The sequence below is a fragment of the Osmerus mordax genome, chromosome 10 (assembly GCF_038355195.1).
Source record: "Osmerus mordax isolate fOsmMor3 chromosome 10, fOsmMor3.pri, whole genome shotgun sequence".
Lineage (NCBI taxonomy): Eukaryota > Metazoa > Chordata > Actinopteri > Osmeriformes > Osmeridae > Osmerus > Osmerus mordax.
Window position 1 is genome coordinate 11,445,408 of NC_090059.1, and position 21,108 is coordinate 11,466,515.

General features: G+C 43.3%; 4 protein-coding genes across 4 annotated transcripts; 1 reads left to right on the forward strand and 3 right to left on the reverse strand.

Annotated features, from left to right (window-relative positions):
• Positions 1-514: 514 nt before the first annotated feature.
• dmc1 (DNA meiotic recombinase 1) lies at positions 515-3,889 on the reverse strand. The gene is made up of 13 exons (XM_067245019.1): positions 3,833-3,889; positions 3,616-3,660; positions 3,282-3,428; positions 3,040-3,122; positions 2,870-2,922; positions 2,710-2,751; positions 2,455-2,527; positions 1,769-1,860; positions 1,598-1,671; positions 1,249-1,363; positions 996-1,056; positions 728-844; positions 515-584 (listed from the first exon to the last, which is right to left on the reverse strand). The coding sequence occupies exons 1-13, from the start codon at positions 3,887-3,889 to the stop codon at positions 515-517; spliced, it is 1,029 nt and encodes a 342-aa protein (XP_067101120.1).
• A 286-nt stretch (positions 3,890-4,175) lies between these two features.
• Positions 4,176-7,022, reverse strand: tomm22 (translocase of outer mitochondrial membrane 22 homolog (yeast)). The gene is made up of 4 exons (XM_067244341.1): positions 6,749-7,022; positions 6,131-6,249; positions 5,669-5,786; positions 4,176-5,453 (listed from the first exon to the last, which is right to left on the reverse strand). The coding sequence occupies exons 1-4, from the start codon at positions 6,839-6,841 to the stop codon at positions 5,379-5,381; spliced, it is 405 nt and encodes a 134-aa protein (XP_067100442.1). The 5' UTR covers positions 6,842-7,022; the 3' UTR covers positions 4,176-5,378.
• A 200-nt stretch (positions 7,023-7,222) lies between these two features.
• Positions 7,223-11,944, forward strand: maff (v-maf avian musculoaponeurotic fibrosarcoma oncogene homolog F). Its single transcript, XM_067244340.1, has 4 exons — positions 7,223-7,285; positions 7,784-7,830; positions 9,199-9,274; positions 9,488-11,944. The coding sequence occupies exons 3-4, from the start codon at positions 9,242-9,244 to the stop codon at positions 9,929-9,931; spliced, it is 477 nt and encodes a 158-aa protein (XP_067100441.1). The 5' UTR covers positions 7,223-7,285; positions 7,784-7,830; positions 9,199-9,241; the 3' UTR covers positions 9,932-11,944.
• Positions 11,945-13,696: 1,752 nt separating this feature from the next.
• Positions 13,697-21,108, reverse strand: tmem184ba (transmembrane protein 184ba). Its single transcript, XM_067244296.1, has 9 exons — positions 20,775-21,108; positions 20,553-20,596; positions 18,870-19,085; positions 18,044-18,209; positions 16,316-16,406; positions 16,038-16,205; positions 15,614-15,783; positions 15,285-15,479; positions 13,697-14,526 (listed from the first exon to the last, which is right to left on the reverse strand). Exons 3-9 carry the CDS (start codon positions 19,083-19,085, stop codon positions 14,297-14,299), a joined length of 1,236 nt encoding a protein of 411 aa, XP_067100397.1. The 5' UTR covers positions 20,553-20,596; positions 20,775-21,108; the 3' UTR covers positions 13,697-14,296.

The window sequence follows — 21,108 nt, forward strand, 5'->3', positions numbered from 1 at the left end:
TTATTGTGCTTAGCCAGTAAAGGACCAAGTACAGTCTTTATTGCTAACGATGTCTATAATTATGTCTTTGTTTTGGTAACTCAATTCTATACAGTATTGACATCAGAAACAAATCCAGAGTACTACAGTGGTGATGACAATGTTTTAGATTTGATTAGTTTTACACATTTGATTTATTCACCTTATCAGAATACATTTAAGAAAGCATTACAATAACTTCATAACGTCAATAAATACCAATAAACTAATTAATACAGCATAACATTATCAGTTACTTAATAATATCCCTTGTGCTTCCTTCGGGTCATTGTGACCTACCTTTTGCACCACAACGGTGGGTCACAATGACCCGAAAGCAGCACAAGGGTTTTAAATAAGTTAAACACATTTAAAACAGATGTGAAATAAGCAAATATGGAGGGTCAAGGGTTATGATGGTGTAATGTGTGTAATGTGTGTATCAGCATATGTTTGTGTGTTAGCGTGTATCTACGAGTGCATCCTATCCCTCCTCTCACTCTTTAGCATCAGCTACTCCTCCAGCAGTGATGGCAAAGGTGGCCTCATTCTCAGGCATATCAGGACTGCAGGACATGGAGGAAACAGAGCATAGTCTTATGGGCAAGTAGCCTGTTGATGCCTACCCTTGATCCCCACTTTGTACTTAACAGAGACAAGTGCACCAATAGTTTCAAAACGTGACTTCCACAAGCTCAGTAATGATTACCTGTCAAATATCTTAGCGATTCTCATCTCTCCCCGCCCTTTCCTTAAGCTGATACGTGTGGTGGACGCATGAGCCAAGATGTGTCCTCCAATTGGCTTCTTGGGATCAGCTTGGAACCTAATGAGACAAAACCAAAACCTGTCCTATTCCTATTTATGAAATGTTTAGAACATTTTGCTACACGTGAACATGGAATTGAGAATGAGTGGAGCTATGTCTGTAACCTCTATGTCATCTGATTCTAAGGGAGTGAGATAATGTCACCTACGTCATTCCAGCCCCAGGGTCAGCTGTCATCTGATTGGTCACAAACACTGCCACGTTGTACTCTAGGGTGATGACATGACATTGTTAATGGAAACCATTCTCTACCAATGGAAACTCTCAACCAGAAATCCCACACAAGGATGATTTGTCCCTGTTGAGTACTGTGTGAAGATAGCAAGGCCTTCATTCAAAATATAGTTTACTCTATCCTATAGAAACACTGTCAGACAGTTTGCCTGTCTACTAGTCCAGACCTTCAGAAATCTTTTGTAGGCGCGAGAGCATCTGTGCTAGCTTCTGCTGCCTCTCTGCCAGCTCTCCTCGGCCAGAGAAGTCTACCCTGAACAGGGCCATGATGGAGTCTATGATCTGGGAGGAGACCAATGGAGGGAGAGGTGGAGATGATTATTAAAGTGGGAGATGGTTCGTCTGCATGGGCAGTGAACGAAAACAGAGAGAACAAAGAGGCCCAGAGCCGCACACTGAATGGAGTGGTGGAGAGTCAGAGAGGCCTTGCTTCTCTTACAACTCCACTATCAAATCTTCCAACGTGACAGCAACCCTGGAGAACAAACATATAAGCTTGAGTGATAGAGTGTATACCAGAAGTTTGAAGACACCCCCCTCCTCATGGAACTTGGCAGCTACGAAGTCCAACAGCTCCATCTGGTGTTCACCTGTAGGGGTGTCACACACACACACACACACACACACTCAAGAGTACACGTGTGTTTGTTTGCAGTTGTTTTGCTTATGAGCTAGGAGGGTTCTTACTGGTGTAGGCTCGAGCATACAACACGTTATCCAGAACAGCATCATGGTCCACATTGAACCTGTCCGCTATGTCCTTAAGTCTGTCTGGTCGACTGGCAGTTCAAGTTCAGTTAGGAAAAACAAGATAACGCACGCCATGTTATGTAACCAATCATCACCAAAGACCCTTTACTCTCCTAAAATTGGCTGTGAAAGGTCCAGTGTAGTAGCATTTGGAACCAGTAAAAATCGGTGTGCTCATGTTTTATTTACTCTGGCATACATCTGGCTACCCTTCTGTTCAGACAGATTTCAAGCTAGCCTGGTTCAGGTCAGGCCAATCATTGCTGCTGATCTAATATGGGGCAGGTAAACAATCAAGATGGCTGTCGCTGATGTGGAATTGATGTCAGTTGAATCCGCTATCGCGCCACTATTAAACTAACTTGCCGATATACAATTGCACTTACAGCTTTTGTTAATAAGAAAGATGTACTTGCTGTACTATTTCAGACAAGATTTGGAATAGGTTACACATTTCGTTGCTCTGATTGGTTGTAGGTCTTTCCAATTGCATCCAGAGGCATGTTGGTCGGCACCCGTTGAAAATGCCCCTTGGAAATCAAAAATGAACTGGGAGATTCCAGACTACTTGCAAATTGGTCTGGCAATACCAGGCTACCAGAGTACAGCTGTGGGGAGGATACAAAGTGTTTTCTGTGTCAATGAATATGACCTTCCCTCCTGTGTAGCTGTCCTCTCCTGGTAGCTGGGCGGTCACTGGAGAGACAAAGACATGCTAAACAGACTTGCGAGACCAACCTTCACTTCTCAGTCTGGCTGACTCATGTTGAATAGCATTTCAGACAAGAGGATTTGAGAAGTAGGATGAAGTATACATACATAGATAGATCCCTAAGTATGGTTCAACCCCTTATTAACCCACAAATTTAATGACTTACCACAAAGAGTGTGAGACAGCTGGGTTTTGCCTGTCCGGAACTCTGAGAAGGTGAAAAACAGTGACAATGCAGGATAGTCGAACTAGGCTCAATCTGATCAAGCTTTGTCAAAGTCCACTTAAATGTATTTTGTTGGAGTAAAGCAGACCTTGAAGCTCACCTCCAAATGCCTCAGTGATAGCCATACTCTCAATACCTCCACCAATGAGTTTACTGCAAAGAATCAAGAGGGAGATCAGGTATTGAAATTAGAGCACCTGCACAACTTAAAATTGTGATTTTAAACATTTATTTCTGAGCAGACATGCTGAGAACTTCAAGCCTCATAACTCAAACTCCAGACTCCCAGTCGTGATGTGAAACACTTGTTTCCTCTTTGCGCTGTACTCAAATGCTGTCAGGAATCCATTGGTCTACAACAAGAAAGATCAAATACATTTATACTACTTATGTATGCTTCTGGGCTAGCTTCTTCACATTTGATCAGATTCAACCTCAGAGGAAAAAAAGATGTGATGAGATCTAAAACTTGAAACTTTTATAACATGCTTAATTTGAGGTGGACCTCTCACCAGCATTTTCCCAGCAGCCTCTTTGATCTTGTCCACCTTGGCCTCAGAGAGACCCTTGACATTGCATAGGTTCCTACGAGTAGTCATCTGTATCCCCTTCACTGTGCAGATACCCACTGATTTTAGCTTCTTTATGTCTGCCATATTCTGGGGGGAAAGGAGGGGGGGAAATTAGAAACAGGAAGTGTGAGAATTAAAGATGATAAGTGGGGGAGAAGATAGTTATGTGAGGGGAACTGTGTATATGATGATGGATTAGGGGGATAGGGGGGGAAATACAGGGAAGAGGTTTAAAGTTTCAGACTGGTCTGTGCTTGGGTAGACTACTACTCACAATTCCGTGTTTCTGTAAAAGGTCTATGTCTTGGAAGAATGAGTCCTGTTGATAAAGATTTCAAAGAACATTTTCATTTTACAATTGACAATATTAAATTGCTTAATCTGACTCTACCCAAACTGGTTTTACTAATGAGAAGCTAATGGGTACTGTAAGAGTTAGCTACTGTACAATAGCTAACCCAATCAGCCTATCCTGGCTAGGTTAGCCTAACCTCTTCATCTTGGTAGCCGCCTTCATCTTCCACAACTTGGTCTTCGGCTGCTTTCATGGTGATATAGCAGGTGGAGTTACTTTTTTAACCTTATGATAATTGTAACAGAATTTGACAAATTTCTGTAAATCTTTACGATCAACTTGGTTAACACGGTAGCAGTTGAGTGTCAATACAGCTGGCGGGAAACCTAATTGCCCCATCACGCGCGAAATGATGTAGTTGTATCGCGTGCTACAGTTGTGCTTAGTAAATGAACGACAACAATGTATCAACAGTTGCCAAGAGACTAGGCCGACCACAGGAAGTGATTGCAAAAAAAGAGATGCGAAAGGCACAATGATTTCCTTCTCCTTGATGTTTTTATTCTTGCAGTCTTGATTCTTGTTGAAAACACAGATTTGCTCCAGGAGCAGATGTAAGATACCATACGTTCCGAAAGGGGCGACAACAAAAGTAATTGACAACATCTACTCAGGCTTGACAGGATTGTGTGCGCTATTGAGTTCAGAATTAACATCCAGTAAATTGCTGTAAGAAACTTAGAAGACATTTTCTGAGGCATTTTTCTAAGATAAGGTCAACCCCACGTGTTACAGTGCTAAATGGCAACATGTGACTGAAACATTAGCTGGGACTTAACGCTTCAGACAACGTCACATACGATTCTTTAAACTTGTACTGAAAGACTAGTGGGCTACAGGATAACCTCGCCATTTTACCATTGCATTTTATTGGACCACAATGCATGTTGGCTTGATGTATCCCTGTGCAAACATTCTCACTGAGAACGTAGATAACTCACTAGCCAACAATGACAGACATTTCAACATCCTATGGCTTAGTCCTTGGGAGGGCCATATGACCTGCTGGACTCTGCTGCCTCAGTCCAGACATCAGCCATTACAGTAGGTCATTGAACCAACAAGGTCACCTCTACCTGGGTTTTCTGGGACAAAGTAAACCAGGTGGAGCAACAAAAAACAGCAGACCCAAGTATCCTCCTGGAACAGCTGTGTGGTTTATGTGATACGTTTATGCTTTTAGTGTCAGCTCTACCATGATTTTTCAAAGAGGACGTATTGACTCATATCCAAAAAAGGGACACAGGAATTTAACTGTTCCAAGGCCAAAAATGTAGTTATACACCCACATGAAAACACTCATTCAGACCACACATAGAAACATAAACACACACTAACCCCTTTCAACCTCAGTAAATCATTCTTCAATAATCCAATCCAATCACCTCCCCCTATGGAACACATTTATATCGCTAAATATAAAAAATAAGTAAAAGGTCAGTGCTCAGAAGTCAGTCTCTGCAGGATGTTGAGTGAGAGAGACAGCAAATGGGGGGGGGGCGTTCATTAGTGCAACATCCAGGAGGTGACATCATCATTATGCTCCTCTAACCCCTTATCCCCTCAAACGTCAATCCTGGATGTTGGAATGAACACACGTGCCGACTTCTTTCCCCTCTGTCTCTCATTCTGAGCTTCCACTCTTCCTTGCTAGATTGCTTTCTGGCTGAGGGATGTCTTCATCACATTTTCCCTGGAGTGGGGGGCATCATTCCTGGCATGCCCCCAGACATCCCAGTGTTGGGTCCCAATAGAATCTGTAGGGAAATTAAACATGTATTGATTGAGTGAACTGTGAAAACCGCCAGTGCGTGCAACTATTCATGACAACTTCATTTGAGTAGCCAAAGCACATCAGAAAAACTAATTTTAAAAAACATACACAAAAATGCTAAATGACCAATAACCAAGTTCTACGAAAGTGCTAACAGCAAATGGTAGTAGTGAACTATCTTTGTAGGCCTATAGTTACCTGTCTCTGCTGCTGTAGCTGCTGCTGTTCCAGCTGTAGCCTTTCAGTCTCAAACACTACAGGAAGTACCAGGATCATGAAGGAGGTAGTGCCAACCCACAGGGCTGAGCGGGAGAAACTGGAGATGGAGCAGGAGCAAGATAGACAGATAGGACAGGTGTACAATTGAAAACACAACAGACTTGTGACAATAGATAAGATAAAGGGCAGCCCAAGTAGCCTTGGCTCAGGAACAGTTCTAGTCTATGAAAGTAACCACACATCCCAATTTCTGCTATTTTTCATTACCATACCGTAATACTAGCTTTTATCATGCATACTCACCTAATAATAATCATAATCATGGCCAATGCCATCGTTCTAGCATGACCTAAACTACATTGTCAATGTCACAGTGGAGAGAGGTCCTGAACATGCATATTGAGGCACCTGGCCTCTAAACTTTATGGGATGCTAGTTTACCTGTACAGCTTCTTGGCTAGAGAGACTGAGCAACCAGCTGACACCTCTGCAGCAGAGCGCAGTGTGTCAGGAAACATCTCAGTCAGACCCCAAAGCCTCTCCACCAGAGTCTCGTCCAGCTAGAGGATAAATTGGAACAGTATGTAACAAATCAATAACAAATGAGGGTGGAGAGAATAGGTATAACGAATACAAGAGAAGTTATTATTATTATTGATTAATTATTGTTATTGTCCTGCTGAATAATAAAGCCAACTTGAAGTTCACGCATTAAAATGAAATACAGGGCATGAATGAACACGTTAATCATTATAATAAGAATAGATACACCCTATACCTATTTTTGGTTTTCCCTTGAGCTACTACCTAGCTAACACTGTAAGGAGTATAGTTACAAATCAGAAAGCTCAAGTTGTCTGGTTTGCTTGGCGAAACTGCAGTGCGGTCAATAAGCTAACTAGCTAGCCAACTAAGCAGCTTGTGTAGCTAGCTATACAGCTAAAGGCAAGAGATGGCAAAGCTCATGCAAGGGATACGTAACTATACACCCATTGATAAAACAGTTTCTATGGTATAGACTGTATAGTCTACTTATGTCCTGTTGCGATTCTGGAGTACCTCTTCGTCTTCATCATCTCCTTCGATCTCGCCTGCGGGGGGCCGGGTTTCGACTGGGCCCGCAGCCGGGGATAGCTCTTCGATTCCAGCCATGGACAACTGCTTTTGCGCCGTTTATCAGCTGGTTCAGTAAGTAACACTTGGTGAACTTGAACTGCTGGAAGCACAGGTTAATTTGTTCGTATTTAATCGTGTTACGAATGTTTTTTCATCGGCTTGCATAAATGTTCGACTGTAGAGGCGTGCATTGGTCCTGCGACAATCTGAGGTCACTCGATTAGCTACATGTGCGCCGGATCACGGAACAAGGGGGTCGGTTTGTAGCTTGGAGAGCTGGAATAAATTGCGCCGCCTATTGCACAGAATGTCTTATAGCAGCTTTCTGTTCTTTTGAGTCAACAGACATCAATTTTTTGTTTGTTTATGCAAGGCACAAAACACACATCTCGGCATACCAGTTTTCACTCTTCCGCTACTTATCCGACAATATAAGATCGTAACTATTGACCAAAACTCCTAACTCCTGAGGTCAATTGGGTAAGACTTGTAAAACTTGTTTTACGAAACAAATGTAGTTACAATTGCATGTCACGAATGTCAAACCCACTTATATCCGATGTTGTGAATGCATTAATTGACCTACATTCTCTCCCTCTCTTGAACAGAAATGGGGAATGGTAGCACTAGCCTTTTAAACCGACAACCACCCAACTCGTATTTTATTTTGTTCATAATGTTAGATATATGTTCTCTCTCGGGGTATTTTTAGTAGCAAATAAGAAAAGTCCAAGGATATGGAAAAGTTTTGGGAGGCAGGGATTCCTTGTTTACATCCTTCTAGCTAGTACGCCGTGGGGGCGGGAAGAAACCGCCCTCATTCTTTCAATCTTACGTCATTGTTACTGTGTTTTTTGTGAATGAAAGAATCCAACCTCGAGCGAACAGAGTAATTCCGGGAAAAGGCGGACTGACATTTTGTCGCTTGCCTCGCTTCAACCGAATTGTTCAACGTTACATTTTCTATTCTATCACCAGCTCAAGGATTGGGAACTGGTGTACAGCAACGATTTGGCCAAGGACAAGTGAGTAGGCAGCTAATTTGCTTTTTGAGGGTTAGCGGCAGGCTTGCTTGTAATGTAATCCATGTTGTTGGGTAATGGTAGCTAATGCTAGCTAACGTTAATGTAGTCTAGCTAGCGGGTTCGGTCTAAATATGTCAGTTACATGAGTACCTAGCGACACTTATTGTCACATTTACCAGCAACAGATGCTCACCACCTATTGCATTCAAAACATGTATTTTTTAAAACAAATTATGAAGTCGACATATTTTACAAGAATTTTATAGTATTATTTAAACCCTAGCTAAAATGGATGGCGATCTGCGCAGTTGTGATGGCTGTCTGTTTACTATCTCTAGCATGCTACACACCTAGCTTGCTCGCCAGTTCCAGTCCGTATAAGGAAATGGGCGAATTGTTTTTCAGAGCATTTATTTCATATATATTATATGATGAATATCTGATCAGATGAATGTCGGTTCTGGCAATGTGATGTATCTTGTCTCAATACGTTTCCTCGTTGCAAGGTGATCAACAGTGTAATCAATGTAGTGCTAATACACATATCAATCTAAATTGTATTTGCCAGTTTTGTGTTGACTAAAATAGTCACTTATTTACCACAATGGTTAACGTGGATACATTGTTTTGTTAATGTTTCATAGGTTAGCGATTTTGAGGAAGAAGTCAGTAGTTTATTTGGTCGCCCGACAGGGACGCTAGTTTGTGACAGCGGTATTGCTGAATCACTATGACTAGCGTTATGGAATGGTCATATCGGTTTACAACGGCGCCTCGTGGTTGGGCAGCAGTTGTTGCCTGTACTGTAACCGCCCACGCATTTCGGGAAGCGCAGTTTAAGGTCATGGCTACACAGAGGAAGAATAATAGCTAGTACGGTCTTATGGGTACGCTGTAGGAATGTGATCCCTTTTTTGTAGCATTTTCTGTACACGTGTTGCTGCTTCTTCAGGCCTGGACAGTTTTCTTATCTCAAAACAAATGGTATGTTAGACAAAAGAAATTGTTTGAATTAGTGTAAGTAGGCCAAATTGTATTGAGTTTGAATAATTATGCCTCCAGATAGCAATACAAGGAATACAGGATATTTATTTAAGAAGAGAGATCTTCAGAGTACAGAAGTGAAAGGATAGGAGAAGTTAGGCCTGTGTCAGTGCAGAAGTTGTGGTAGGCCACACAGGGGGAACACCTGCTTTGAGCAACAGTGGGATGTGGACTCACAGTAAGGCCAGACTTCCCTTTACGGTTCCTGACAGATTGTAGAAATAATTATGATTTAGCTGCAATCCCATCCATCCTCTACGACCAGGAATCAAACTATCAAAAGGTCTTTGTCCATGCGTGCTGATCCTTTCTCTTTTCTTCCAGACTGTATAGATCTGTGTTGACTGGTGTCAGATAAACCCAGAACATGACGTCAGAGAGATCCAGCAAAGCCCTCAAGGTAAGACTGGGGAAGTCCCGACCCTAATGATGACAAATGATAGCAACCTCCGATTTCTATAAGACAAATTGCATTGTGCTGACATTCACAATCTCTCTCCCTTTTTATATGTCCATTTATCGTCTCTGTTCCATCATTTCCTTTCAATGTTCTCCATACATCTAATTCCTGTAACTCCCTTTTCCTTCTCCTGCCTCCTTGTCCTCGTCCCAGGTGAAGAGGGAGTGTGGGGAGAACGTCCCTGTGTTGTCGGACAGCGAGCTCATGTCTCTGTCGGTGCGGGAGCTGAACCTGCACCTGCGTGGCCTCTCCCGCGAGGAGGTCCAGAAGCTGAAGCAGCGTCGCCGCACCCTGAAGAACCGCGGCTACGCGGCCAGCTGCCGGGTGAAGCGAGTGTCCCAGAGGGAGGCCCTGGAGCAGCAGAAGAAGGAGCTGCAGAGGGAGGTGGAGAGGCTGGGGGCGGAGAACGCCGGCATGAGGAGGGAGCTGGAGGGGCTCGGGGCTCGCCTGGCCGCACTGCAGAGATTTGCCCGGGGTCTGGAGTCAGGGGGGGGCAACCTCCTGGCCACGGCCCCTCGCCTCAACACGGCCTCAGTCATCACCATCGTCAAGACCCCCCCACAGGCCCACACTCAGAGAGAGCAAGGAGGGTCCTAGGAGGAACTATTGGTGGATGAGGAGGAGGACTCCTGCTCACTGACACACACACACACTCATACACGTAGAGATATGTGCTCCTATACATACACTTATTCACAGGAGAATTAAAAGAACACAAACCATCATGGCACTTATTAAAAGTTCAGCGCTCATGCATGTACAATATTGAGGCATCCTGAGAATAGGGATAGTCAGTCACATACGGATTTTAAAGCCTGGCTATTTTTCTCAAGCACACACCCAGACGGACTGTAAAACAGTAACCCCTGATGGATCTTGACTAAAGCATGGACAGTCCAAACAGAACAATGCACACACACACACACACACATTGATCCCAAGACAAAGCCAGTGCTGCCACTGGTGCCCTGATCCTGTGACTCCAGTCCACACCAGTGCTGTCTTCTCTCCAGCTCCAGCGTGGTCTCTGGTCCTTAACACACACCACCAAGGTGGACTGCTCCACTTTCGGACTCTTCCTCAGTTTCTTTCAATGCTACGCAACCACCTCACGCTCTACCCTCCTCCCTGTAATATGGATGTATTAATCCATTCGTTCATTTATATTGCGCATTCATTTCCACTTTGCATAAAAAGCAATGGATTGGTCCAAGGAATAAGGCGAGTGGTGCTACTTCAAGACTAACAAAATTCAAAACAAGTCTAATGCCATTGCCTTCTTGTACACCAACCTAGTGCTTTCGATTGCTAAGGGGGTTGTGAACACCCAGACCTTGCCAGGGAGAAGGGCAGAGGCTGGCCTAGTCCCTAGGACGACATTACAGCTAGCATCAGTGTATTCCTGAAGCATCACTGTGCTCTCCCCTTCCTCTGACGTGTCCAATGTTGTGCTTTGCTGTGTTGCAGTCTGTCGTGGTTCCATGGGTATGTATCAAAGCTCTGGCTCCTCTAACTGTAGATGTCGGTCATAGCTGGAACATTGTTGGGGGGCCCACCCCCTCCCCACATCTCGTAGAATGCTATGTCAATGCAAGTTCTAATGATACATTCCTCTATCTGTTGTTTTTTTGTAATGTTTGTACAAGAGACGAAAATGTTGAGCGACATTTATCAGAGGTATTCTATATTTTATTTGTATTTAAGGATAGATATTACGAAAAAGCTAACGAGTGCTGTGATGTAATGTATGTTTCAGATACCTGCGTTGTTATGACTAGTTTGGGGGGGGAACCATTTTCTCATGTCTGATTATTGTACTGAGTGTGACGACGATTATAATTTTTTGGAAAATGTTTAACTGTTGTGATGAGCTGTTTAGTTATGCTAAAAGCCAATGGCCGTGTCGCTGTAAGATGACTTATGTATGCGTGTACGCCATATTTGTACTAATTTCATAGTGTGGCTTGTTGTAGGGATATTATTTTTCTATGAAGTACCAAGGTGATGATAATGATGATGGTATTGTATTATTGTTATTTATGATAAATATATTAAGTTCCCTTCTGTAATGATGAGAGTGTGAGAGTAACTCTATGGGAAGAAAGAACAGAATGGTAAAAGAAGGAGACAGGGATGGAGATGAGAGGGGTGGTGATGGTGTGAGGAAATGAGGGGATTAGGAAGTGAATGAGGAATACTTGGATTGTGAGGAAAGACAGTAGGGTAGAAGGCGGTGCTTAATTCACTTGAAAGCCTTGTAATATGTTATATTTAAGTACCCCCTAACTCCGATAGAACATCTAAAAAGGGGAACTAGACCATTGATAGAAATAGCAATATGATTTTATCTGTCAATAAAATAACACATTATATTGTGTTGATGAATACTCCCGTAACCGTAAGGTAATGTTTAGCTATTGGTATCAATGTTGCATAGCATTTATCCCCCAGTAATATCTAATGTCTCAGATTTATGTCAAATTGTGCTGGATGTTTTGTAATTCTGCAAAACGAAAATGGTCTTTGTATTTATTACATGTATTTTTTCTATGGTGAAAAATTAAGTACATTGTCTATTTTATATATTAATGAATAAATGATTAAATGTTGTATATATTGTACATAAAATGGTGTGGTTTTCATGCATGCATTTATAAAATATTGGCCACTTAAACTTATGCACAAAGAATTCTGTTGGAATCCAGTTGGAAGGTAGATATAGAGTCTGGTTGACACCTCGCTAAGACAGGCCTTCCTAGTTTGGGGATTTATGTTATAAGGAAGTAGAAAAGGGAACCAAAACTGTGTGTGTGTGTGTGTTGGAACATAATCAAAGATTGAATGTATATGTTAAAAATAGGCAACATGTTCATGTACAGTAAATCAGTAAATGCATTATTAGTCATCAGACAAGAAACCCAGCTCAGTTTTTCCCTCCTCAATGTATATTTATTTTCCTGGTTTTACTGATGCAGCAGTAACACTGGTCATAAGGCCACAATAAAATGTAGTTCCTTAAACCACCCACAATAACCTGAAAACAATGAAAGGAGACAACATCAGAACAAAACTAAATATATTTATTTTCTTCACCTGTATATGTATTTGTTTGAACATCATTTTGAAGTAAAATAGAAGCATAATAAGAGAAGCTTTATAACAAAATACAATGAGCTGGAACAAAGAACTTTGTCAAAATAAAAAAGTACAGTTTTCATTGAGCTGCAGTACAAAACTAAGCCGTATTGCATCAATTCAATTAGATTAATATTACTTAATATGTCTGTATGATGTAAAACCATATTTACAACTTTCTTAGTCCTTAGTGGACATGTACATCTAATAATAAAATAAATGTACATCCTGAAGAGAACAAAAGAGAAGACCACAAAATCCAATGGTTTTTAGCACTGTGACCTCATAATGAAACTCAGAGAATCTTGAAGCAGCATCCCAGACTATGATTCAGGATGAGAGAGAATAGCTTTATGCTGGAGTGGAAAAGTGTTCAGGTCTTAATGAAGCACCCAGAATATATGCGTAAAAGCAGCAGATTGGCTGATTTGCTCTGACTGAATAAGGGGAAGACAGGCATTAACTCAAGCAGCCTCTGTACTGTACAGGAAACATCTAGAAGGACGGGAGTAAAGACTGTGTTGAGACAATGCATTCCATCTACAGACTTGGTACAAGCATGTCTGGTTTGATAAAGACAACTGTGTGTGTGGGTGTGTTCAAATCCAGGCTGACGTTCATGGTTGCTCTCTGGTGGTGGGATAGAGCATGGCATGCAATGACTCACCGTTGCACTGTAAGGACAGATTGACTCACACAAATGACTTAAAATCGAAGCTATCCAAACATTTACTAGTTCTCCTAATTTAGTCAAGACTGAATCTCTGGAGCCATTACATAGCATGTTACTCCAAAAAAAACATGTTATCTATGATATAATCCCAGTCATAACCTGAGTGATTGTGAAATATACCAGAAATAAACCTGTTTCAAACTACAGTTTCCTCCTGACCAAATGTATCCAAAACAGAAGAGACCTATATTCCTTTCTAGAAGGAGCTGTGTTCATAGAGGACTAGGGTGTTGTCCCCTCTAGAGCTAACCTTGATAGTCCTCCAGTGGAGGTTTGCTCCACAAAGAGAGACAAACTCCAGAGCTAGCTCTAATCCCTACCATACAAATAATGCCCCTATTACACTGGTATAATCCAGACTACTGCGTTGCTCGCCCTCCCACTTGCACCCTATGGGCTGTGGGCAGATTTCTCTTAATCTATAATCTGATCAAGTGCGGTCTATCCACCACTCCACTCATAAACCCGCCCTCCCCTCCCCCACACAGCCTTCAGTTGCCCTCGATGAATCACAGACAACAACAACAACATCCACACAGATGCTCTACTAGTGCCTCGCCCTACTGAACCACTCATTCCCTCTTTCTCCTTCTCCCTTTCATGTCTCTCTCTTCCTATTTCTCCTTCATATCGTCCCTTTGCTACAAACTGTAAACACTGCCGCCATGGAAATCTTAAGGGGGTTAGGCAAGCCTCAGACAAGCTGCAAGCCTCAGACAAGCTGCAAGCCTCAGACAAGCTGCAAACTTGAATTTGAGATTAAATACCATCCTGAGATACAGAAGGACTTTATTTATTTAGGATTTTAAAAATATTTTCCTGGGGATGATAGCAGAAATGCTCTCAAGACCTGAAAATTTAGAGTTCCACCTCAGAAAATCCCTATGAAAAGTCCCTATGACTATGGCCTCAAACTAGACAGCAAGCACAAGTTCTCATGAGTTCCTAGACAAGTGTAAACATTATGCATGTTGACAAGTGTATATATGTGTATGTGTGTACTTGTGTGCATACCTTTGTGCTTGTGTTTGTGCACTTCTGTGTGTGTGTGTATTTATGGATGAATGAGAGCGTTAAAATGTGTCTAGTGCTCTCTAGAACTCATCATCTGAGCTGAGCAGCTGAGTCTTCTCTGTGTCCCCTCGGCCGCTGAGTGTGCTCTGGGTGCGAGATATGGGCGGAGCCGCACCCTGCTCCAGAGTGGCCTGCTGGGTATACTGCTGGTAGGCCGGGGAGAAGTTATGGATGGCATCCTGGACCATGTCCCCCGGGTTCATGGTCTCCTTCAGGCTGCTGGAGATGCTCTTCATGGGGGCGCAGCGACCTGGGGGAGAGAGGGATGGAAGTAGGGGGAGAAGAGAAGAGGAGGTAGAGTAGGGAGGAGAGATCAAGAGGATACAGCATTTAAGAGCTATAGACCAAGCATAGCATTAAACAACACACCAAATAGTAAATGAGCAATTCAAAAAGTATGACTGCAGGAAATCCTTTAAAACAGACTAACTAAACTCAAACTAAAAACTTCATTCACTGATGGATGACAGGTTTGTTAACAGGATATAAACACATAGACACAGAACCAGACAAAGGCAGGGAGCAGAAACGAGAATACAATAAAGAGACAGATCAGGGTCCATCTAGAGAGAAGAGAATCCAAGGTGGACCTACCATCCTCTCCATAGGTAGGAATAGGTCCTTTAGAGTGCAGCAGAGAGAGAAAGGGAAAGAGAGTGAGAGATAAAGGGAGTGATAGTGAAGTAGGATGCATAACGGTAAAGAGGGAAGAAAAAATTAAATAGTTTGTAAAGAAGTGTACAGGACGATGTGAAACATTTCGAATATTGCCAATATTTGTGCATTTTCATGTTCCAAATTCTTCATAACTTTGGGGAAGTATGTATATATCTAGTTCTAAAGAAATGGAGCTCTGTCTCCACCTCTCCCAGTGAGAATGACCACTCCACTACCTCTCCCCATCACCATCTTCATTCAACCCACTTCAACCCCCCCCCCCCCTTCTCCCAATCCCCCCATTCCTCCCCCTTTTATTCCAACACACAACGTTCCTCCACCTCTCCTTACCTTGTGCGTCCAGCCTCTTGTCCATGTAGACCGTGTAGGTGAAGGCGTGTCTCAGGGCGAGCGAAGCAAAGAACATCTCGATGCAGATGATGAAGTTCTGGTAGCCTGCGGCCACGGTCCCCTCGCCGACCGTCACCTGGGCCGAGCTGATCTTGGGGATGGCCCCACACTTCTCCAGGATGGCCAGCAGCATGCCTGACAGAACACACACAGGTACGGCATCAGAGCGGAGAACAACCAGCCAGACTGATTTGTTTCCCTATAAAGAGGCTGCACAGTGTCCGTCTGGCGTCACATATCATGTGCAAGAGCTGGCAAGTGTGTCTCACCCTGCCAGAAGGAGAGGAAGATGACCGACTTGACCATGAGGAACTTGAGCATGGGACTGTAGGGGCTGAGCAGGTCTTTGGTAGCGAAGTAGAACAGGAACAGGGCGTAGAGAGACAGGCTGACTGAGATGTTGTAAACGATGGTCACGTACAGGTACCCGCTAGCCACACTGAGGAGAGCCACAGACACACAGGGGTTGACACAGACAGGTAGGACTGCATCAGTGATGATGGACAGTGGGTAGCATGGCTCACAGTAATGGATATTGGTGTTATACATATATATGTTTTACATAATCAACCATGAGACCATAGAGGAATTAGGCTAAATAATGCTCGGGCATTATGAAAATGTAGTTTTGGGGACGGATTTACATTTCCTTTTAAACATACTAACATAAGTAACATAAGTGTGTAAACGTACTTGAAGTCTCCGTCCCGGTACTTCCCGAAAGCCTGCAGGAGGACAGTGATGGCGGCCATAAGGGGTTTGACCACGCAGAATTGCAACGTTGCCTGCTTGCAGAAACGCAGGAAGCCGATACTGTAGCTCCGCCCCCACAGACAGCACGTCCCGTACACACAACTAGACCTGGGAGGAGGGAGGGGTAGAGGTCACATAAGACAAGTCACATAACAGAAACACATACACACAAACTCCAAAGTGCAAAACACACCCAGCTGACAGTGTGGGAGACCTACTCGATGGGCTTTCCTCTGATCTCAGCCATGATGGCACTCTCTCCTCCCAGGTACTCATAGCAAAGGCTGAGGAAGTTGTAGATCACAAATGCTGTGGAAGAGCACACATATATCCACACACACACACACACACACACACACACACACACACACGCACACACACACACACACACACCATTTAAAAAATGTGTGAAAGGAAAGGATGCTGCATAAACCCAAAATGGAAAGAGTTTCATCATAAAATGTTATCTTCACTATAAGAAAACCTTTGAACTGTACATTTGAAAGTGTTTTTTTTGGAAAATATTACAAATGGTGGAATATTTTAAACAGTAACAACCTATTACAGAGACAATAGTTACATTTCCATTTTCTAAATGTACGTATTATGGAATTCCAAAGATCTGAAAGTCTGTGAATCAAACTAGTGTCATGCTTTGGAAAAAAACACTTAAAAACAGCATATAACCAGACCACATAACCTGACCACCCACAGTGCACAAGACTGACTTCCTGTGTAGGGTGATGACACACCCACAGGAGAGTGCTCAATTTCCTGAACATTGTTATGTACCTGATTATCCAAATTCCAGATCTATGACGTTAAGAGATATGTATCATGAGGAGCCTTGAGTATAAGGCTGCTCTCTCTCTCTCTCTCTCTCTCTCTCTCTCTCTCTCTCTCTCTCTCTCTCTCTCTCTCTCTCTCTCTCTCTCTCTCTCTCTCTCTCTCTCTCTCTCTCTCTCTCCCACACATACACGCACACACAGACAAAGTGGGACAGCAGCTGTGAGAGCAGATTCATGTCCCTGGGCCTGTGGGTGGTGTGTGAAATGTCATGTCTATACAAGGGGATCTATACAGTGGCAAGTGGCATGGTGACTTTGCAGAGGGTGTGTGTCTACCTCTCTGTGTGTCATGGCTGTGTGTTTTGGAGTGTGTGTGTGTGTGTGTGTTTGTTTGTACAGCAAAATCTATGACCCCCGCAGTACTGCTCTCAGCTGCTCAGCAGTTCTGTGAGGGGGTGCTGGTGTGCAGTACATCAGTCAAGTATGGGACTGCAGTGTGTGCATGTCTGTCTATATTTAGTCCTGATGCCCAGGAGAACAGACTGTGTTCCCATGTTTCAACCAGATCCAAGCTGCAGCACTGGCATTAGTCCCTCTGTCATCTCTCTCTCACGTTCTCACTATCTCTCTCTCTCTCCTAACCCCTTGCGAAATATTTACCAATTCAGCTCAACACAGTCTATCCATCACAATAACAGCATATCTCACACACCAGTGCTCAGTCCTCTGTCCAATTCAGCTGGCAGCACCCGTGTGTGTATGTTTATCTCAGAGCTGTTTTTCACTTCCTCTGGGACCCTACAGGGTGGCTGCTGTTGCCATGCCAACACAACCAGTCGATGCTAGGTTGAGCCCAGAGTCAGTTAGTTTATAAATCAGTTTACTCTCCAGTAAGTTTGGTAGAGAGCACATCATTAGGAAAGCATAGCAGGGTTGCTATGCAACAGGTTCTCACTTTGCAAAGATGTAGTCTTGGCGGAGAATTACAAGAGAGAGAGAGAGAGAGAGAGAGAGAGAGAGAGAGAGAGAGAGAGAGAGAGAGAGAGAAAGAGATAGATGGCGAGAAAGAGAGAGAAAAAGAGCAGGGAGAGAGTGGGTGGACAAAAAGAAGACAGGACCCCCCCCCTCCAACAATTCTCCTCCCCCACCTCTCCTCACCCTCATAACAGTCCCTGACAGTGTCAAAGTAGACGTAATACTGGTCGTTGGTGAAGAAGAGGAGGCTGAGCCAGGAGTCGAAGGCGTAGATGGGCACGATGAAGAGGATCCTGACGATGTGTCTCTGCTCGTTAGGAGAGCTGTAGAAACGCAGGTGCATGTAGATCTGGGAGGGGGGGGGGGGGTGAGAGGCAGGGGGCATTTATTGATCCATCTGAAGGGAAGGTACACATTTCTATTGTTTTTCCATTCCACAACACAAAAGCAATAGTCTTCCCACCAGCATCACTGGAAGAACACACTAGACTGTGAGTTCTGAATCATCATCATCATCACTATCCTGGGTTCAGTTCCTCCAGCAAAACAAATAGCCACCACCTGACCATGAATCTTATGGTGCAATAGAGTAGTCCAGAAAGTTGATGATGTGTGTGTGTGTACAATGATGTGTTTATGCTCAACTGAGAGCGTGTGCTGTTGCCAGGCAACCTTTTCTCTATGAGGGAGCTGCTGTTTGTCATTGCAGCGTCACCTCACCTGGACCTTGTCTCATGTTCCCCCCACAGAGAGACCGGCCCTGGTGACTAGACTCCTTCTGACTAACACACAGACAATCTCTGATGTCTGACACCTCAACAGAGACATCATGTGGTTCATGTGTCGTTAACAACAGAACACAAAAGTATTTGTGTTCCTCCTCCAATTCTGTGTATTACTTGGTATTATTTTGACTTTGTTATTGATATTGACCTGCTATATGTGTCGGTAGTTAAATGTAATATTAGCTGGTACATGTACAATATCGTCCAATGGTGCAGCGTATTACCTGGTGACAGGTGAACAGCAGGGCTGTCCAGACAAAGAACCCAGACACAGCCTGGGCCGCGGTGCTCATGAGGAAGATGGGCTGGTCTGGGGTGAGCAGCGGGGCCTCGGGGAACCAGGAGATGTTGGGACCCAGGGGGGCCGCAGTGGGGAGGGGGCCGGGGGCCACACCCAGGGGCTCTGTGAGGGGCACGTCTCGCTTCCACAGCTGGCTCATCTGGAGAAATAGAGAGGCACAAGTAGGAAGAGAGAGAGAGAGAGAGAGAGAGAGAGAGAGAGAGAGAGAGAGAGAGAGAGAGAGAGAGAGAGAGAGAGAGAGAGAGAGAGAGAGAGAGAGAGAGAGAGAGAGAGAGAGAGAGAGAGAGAGAGAGAGAGAGAGAGAGAGAGAGAATCTTACTTTTGCCAGGTCCTGTCCTGTAGGACTTAGAAACTAGAGAATTGATCAGGAAGAGGACTCAACAGTAAATCATTCACCATATATACTGATCATCTAATCTGTGCTGTATAAGCGCAGAGATAAGAGAAATATGTCTTTGTATATGTCTGTCTGCGTATGTAGGTCTGCTTGAAACAGGCAAACACAGCCGAGTTATCCCCTCTTCCATTGTTTATTTCCCTGACTTCATCTACATGTCATACTCTATTCAAAGACAAACAAGCAGAGCAAAGGAGAAAGAACATCACGTTTCTGTAATGCTAGTCGTGTCACAGTGGGATCAGTTAGAATGTCATACTGCAGGAGGGGTGATTGTTGTTGTTGACAGACTGACATGAAGCCAGAAAGAGCTCAGAAGAGTCCTTGACATTACTAAAGGAGACTGGGAAAATAACAGCACACGCACACACACACGCACACACACATGCACAGATATATCCATCTGCTATAATCAACCTGCTATGATTCGTTGTACCATTTTTTATTAAATAAAATGATAGTGTATGAGATAGAAAGAGAAAGAAAAAGTGGGAGACTGAAAGAGAGAGAGAGAGATAGAGAGAGAGAGGACAACAGGAAGGGAGGACAAGCTCACATTGACCTGTTATGGCTCAGCTTCCTCTGCGTAGCAACCATAAGTCATATTAACACATCACACAGACAGCTCAGGCTAGGCTGGCAGAAACAATTAAAACACACAAACACGAACAACATACATCCAATTAAATTATTTGATGATGGATGGAATTATTTGAATGGATGCTGTTTTCTACAGACTGTGTTGACTATGTTGACTATGTAATATAATCTGTGTTTTATTAGATGACAGTAATACCTGTGTTTGACGGGGGTTACGTGTATTAGTTTGAAGGTGATCAGTACAACAACATGCAGAATAGTACTGAATGCATCAGGGTGTTGACAAAGGCAAAAAGGCAGTCTGTAACACACACAGACACACATACATGCACACACACCCTGGAATGATGTGGCTGCAGAATAAAAGGTGTGTGTAAAAGGGGAGGGGCCACGTGAAGAAGCAGTTGAGGAAGAAAGAGGCAGTGTGTGTTGGTCATCATTATAAAGTGATGAATGGGTCATAGCCAGCAGAGATTAGTTCATTTGGTTGGCAAAAATCATATGATGATATGGAAGTTCATCCACGTATAACACAATTACCATTACGAGCATTTTATCTCTAGAGCATGATTGTGACTGATTTCAAACAATAACAACACTTTCATTTACCTTCACGTTGATAGAGCTCAAGTAAACTGGAATTTGAGAGATATCTAGAAAACAGAAATTACGTAAATAAATGGGCAGTTAGAAAATGTTTCAAATAAAATTATGACATGGCTATTTTCTGATATATCATTTATATATTACTTCTAGTGTGTTTCTGGCTAATTTTGAAGTGCCCACTTTCCATACTGTTGTTCACTCATGCGCACTTTTTGATCCTCTCACCTTGAATCTGTCGATGTGTCCAAAACACACCTACGTTGGATAGAGCAATCCAACACCACAAATAAAACAGAAACGGCCTTAATTCCTCAAAGCTGCCGTTGGTTCACGACCATCCATGTTTAACTCCCAGTGCGTCGGTTTGACTGGAAATCTCTGCGCCTGAATTCAGGAGTTCAATCCCGTTAAACAAATCTCACTTCGAAAGTTTGAGTATCATTTTTTGGATTGTTGTGTCTTTTCTTCATTCCATTATTAACTGTGTTATCAATCCATGCGTATAAAATATCTGTTTTTCAAAGGAGAGCAAACTGTCATTCCTTTCTCTCCTCTCCGT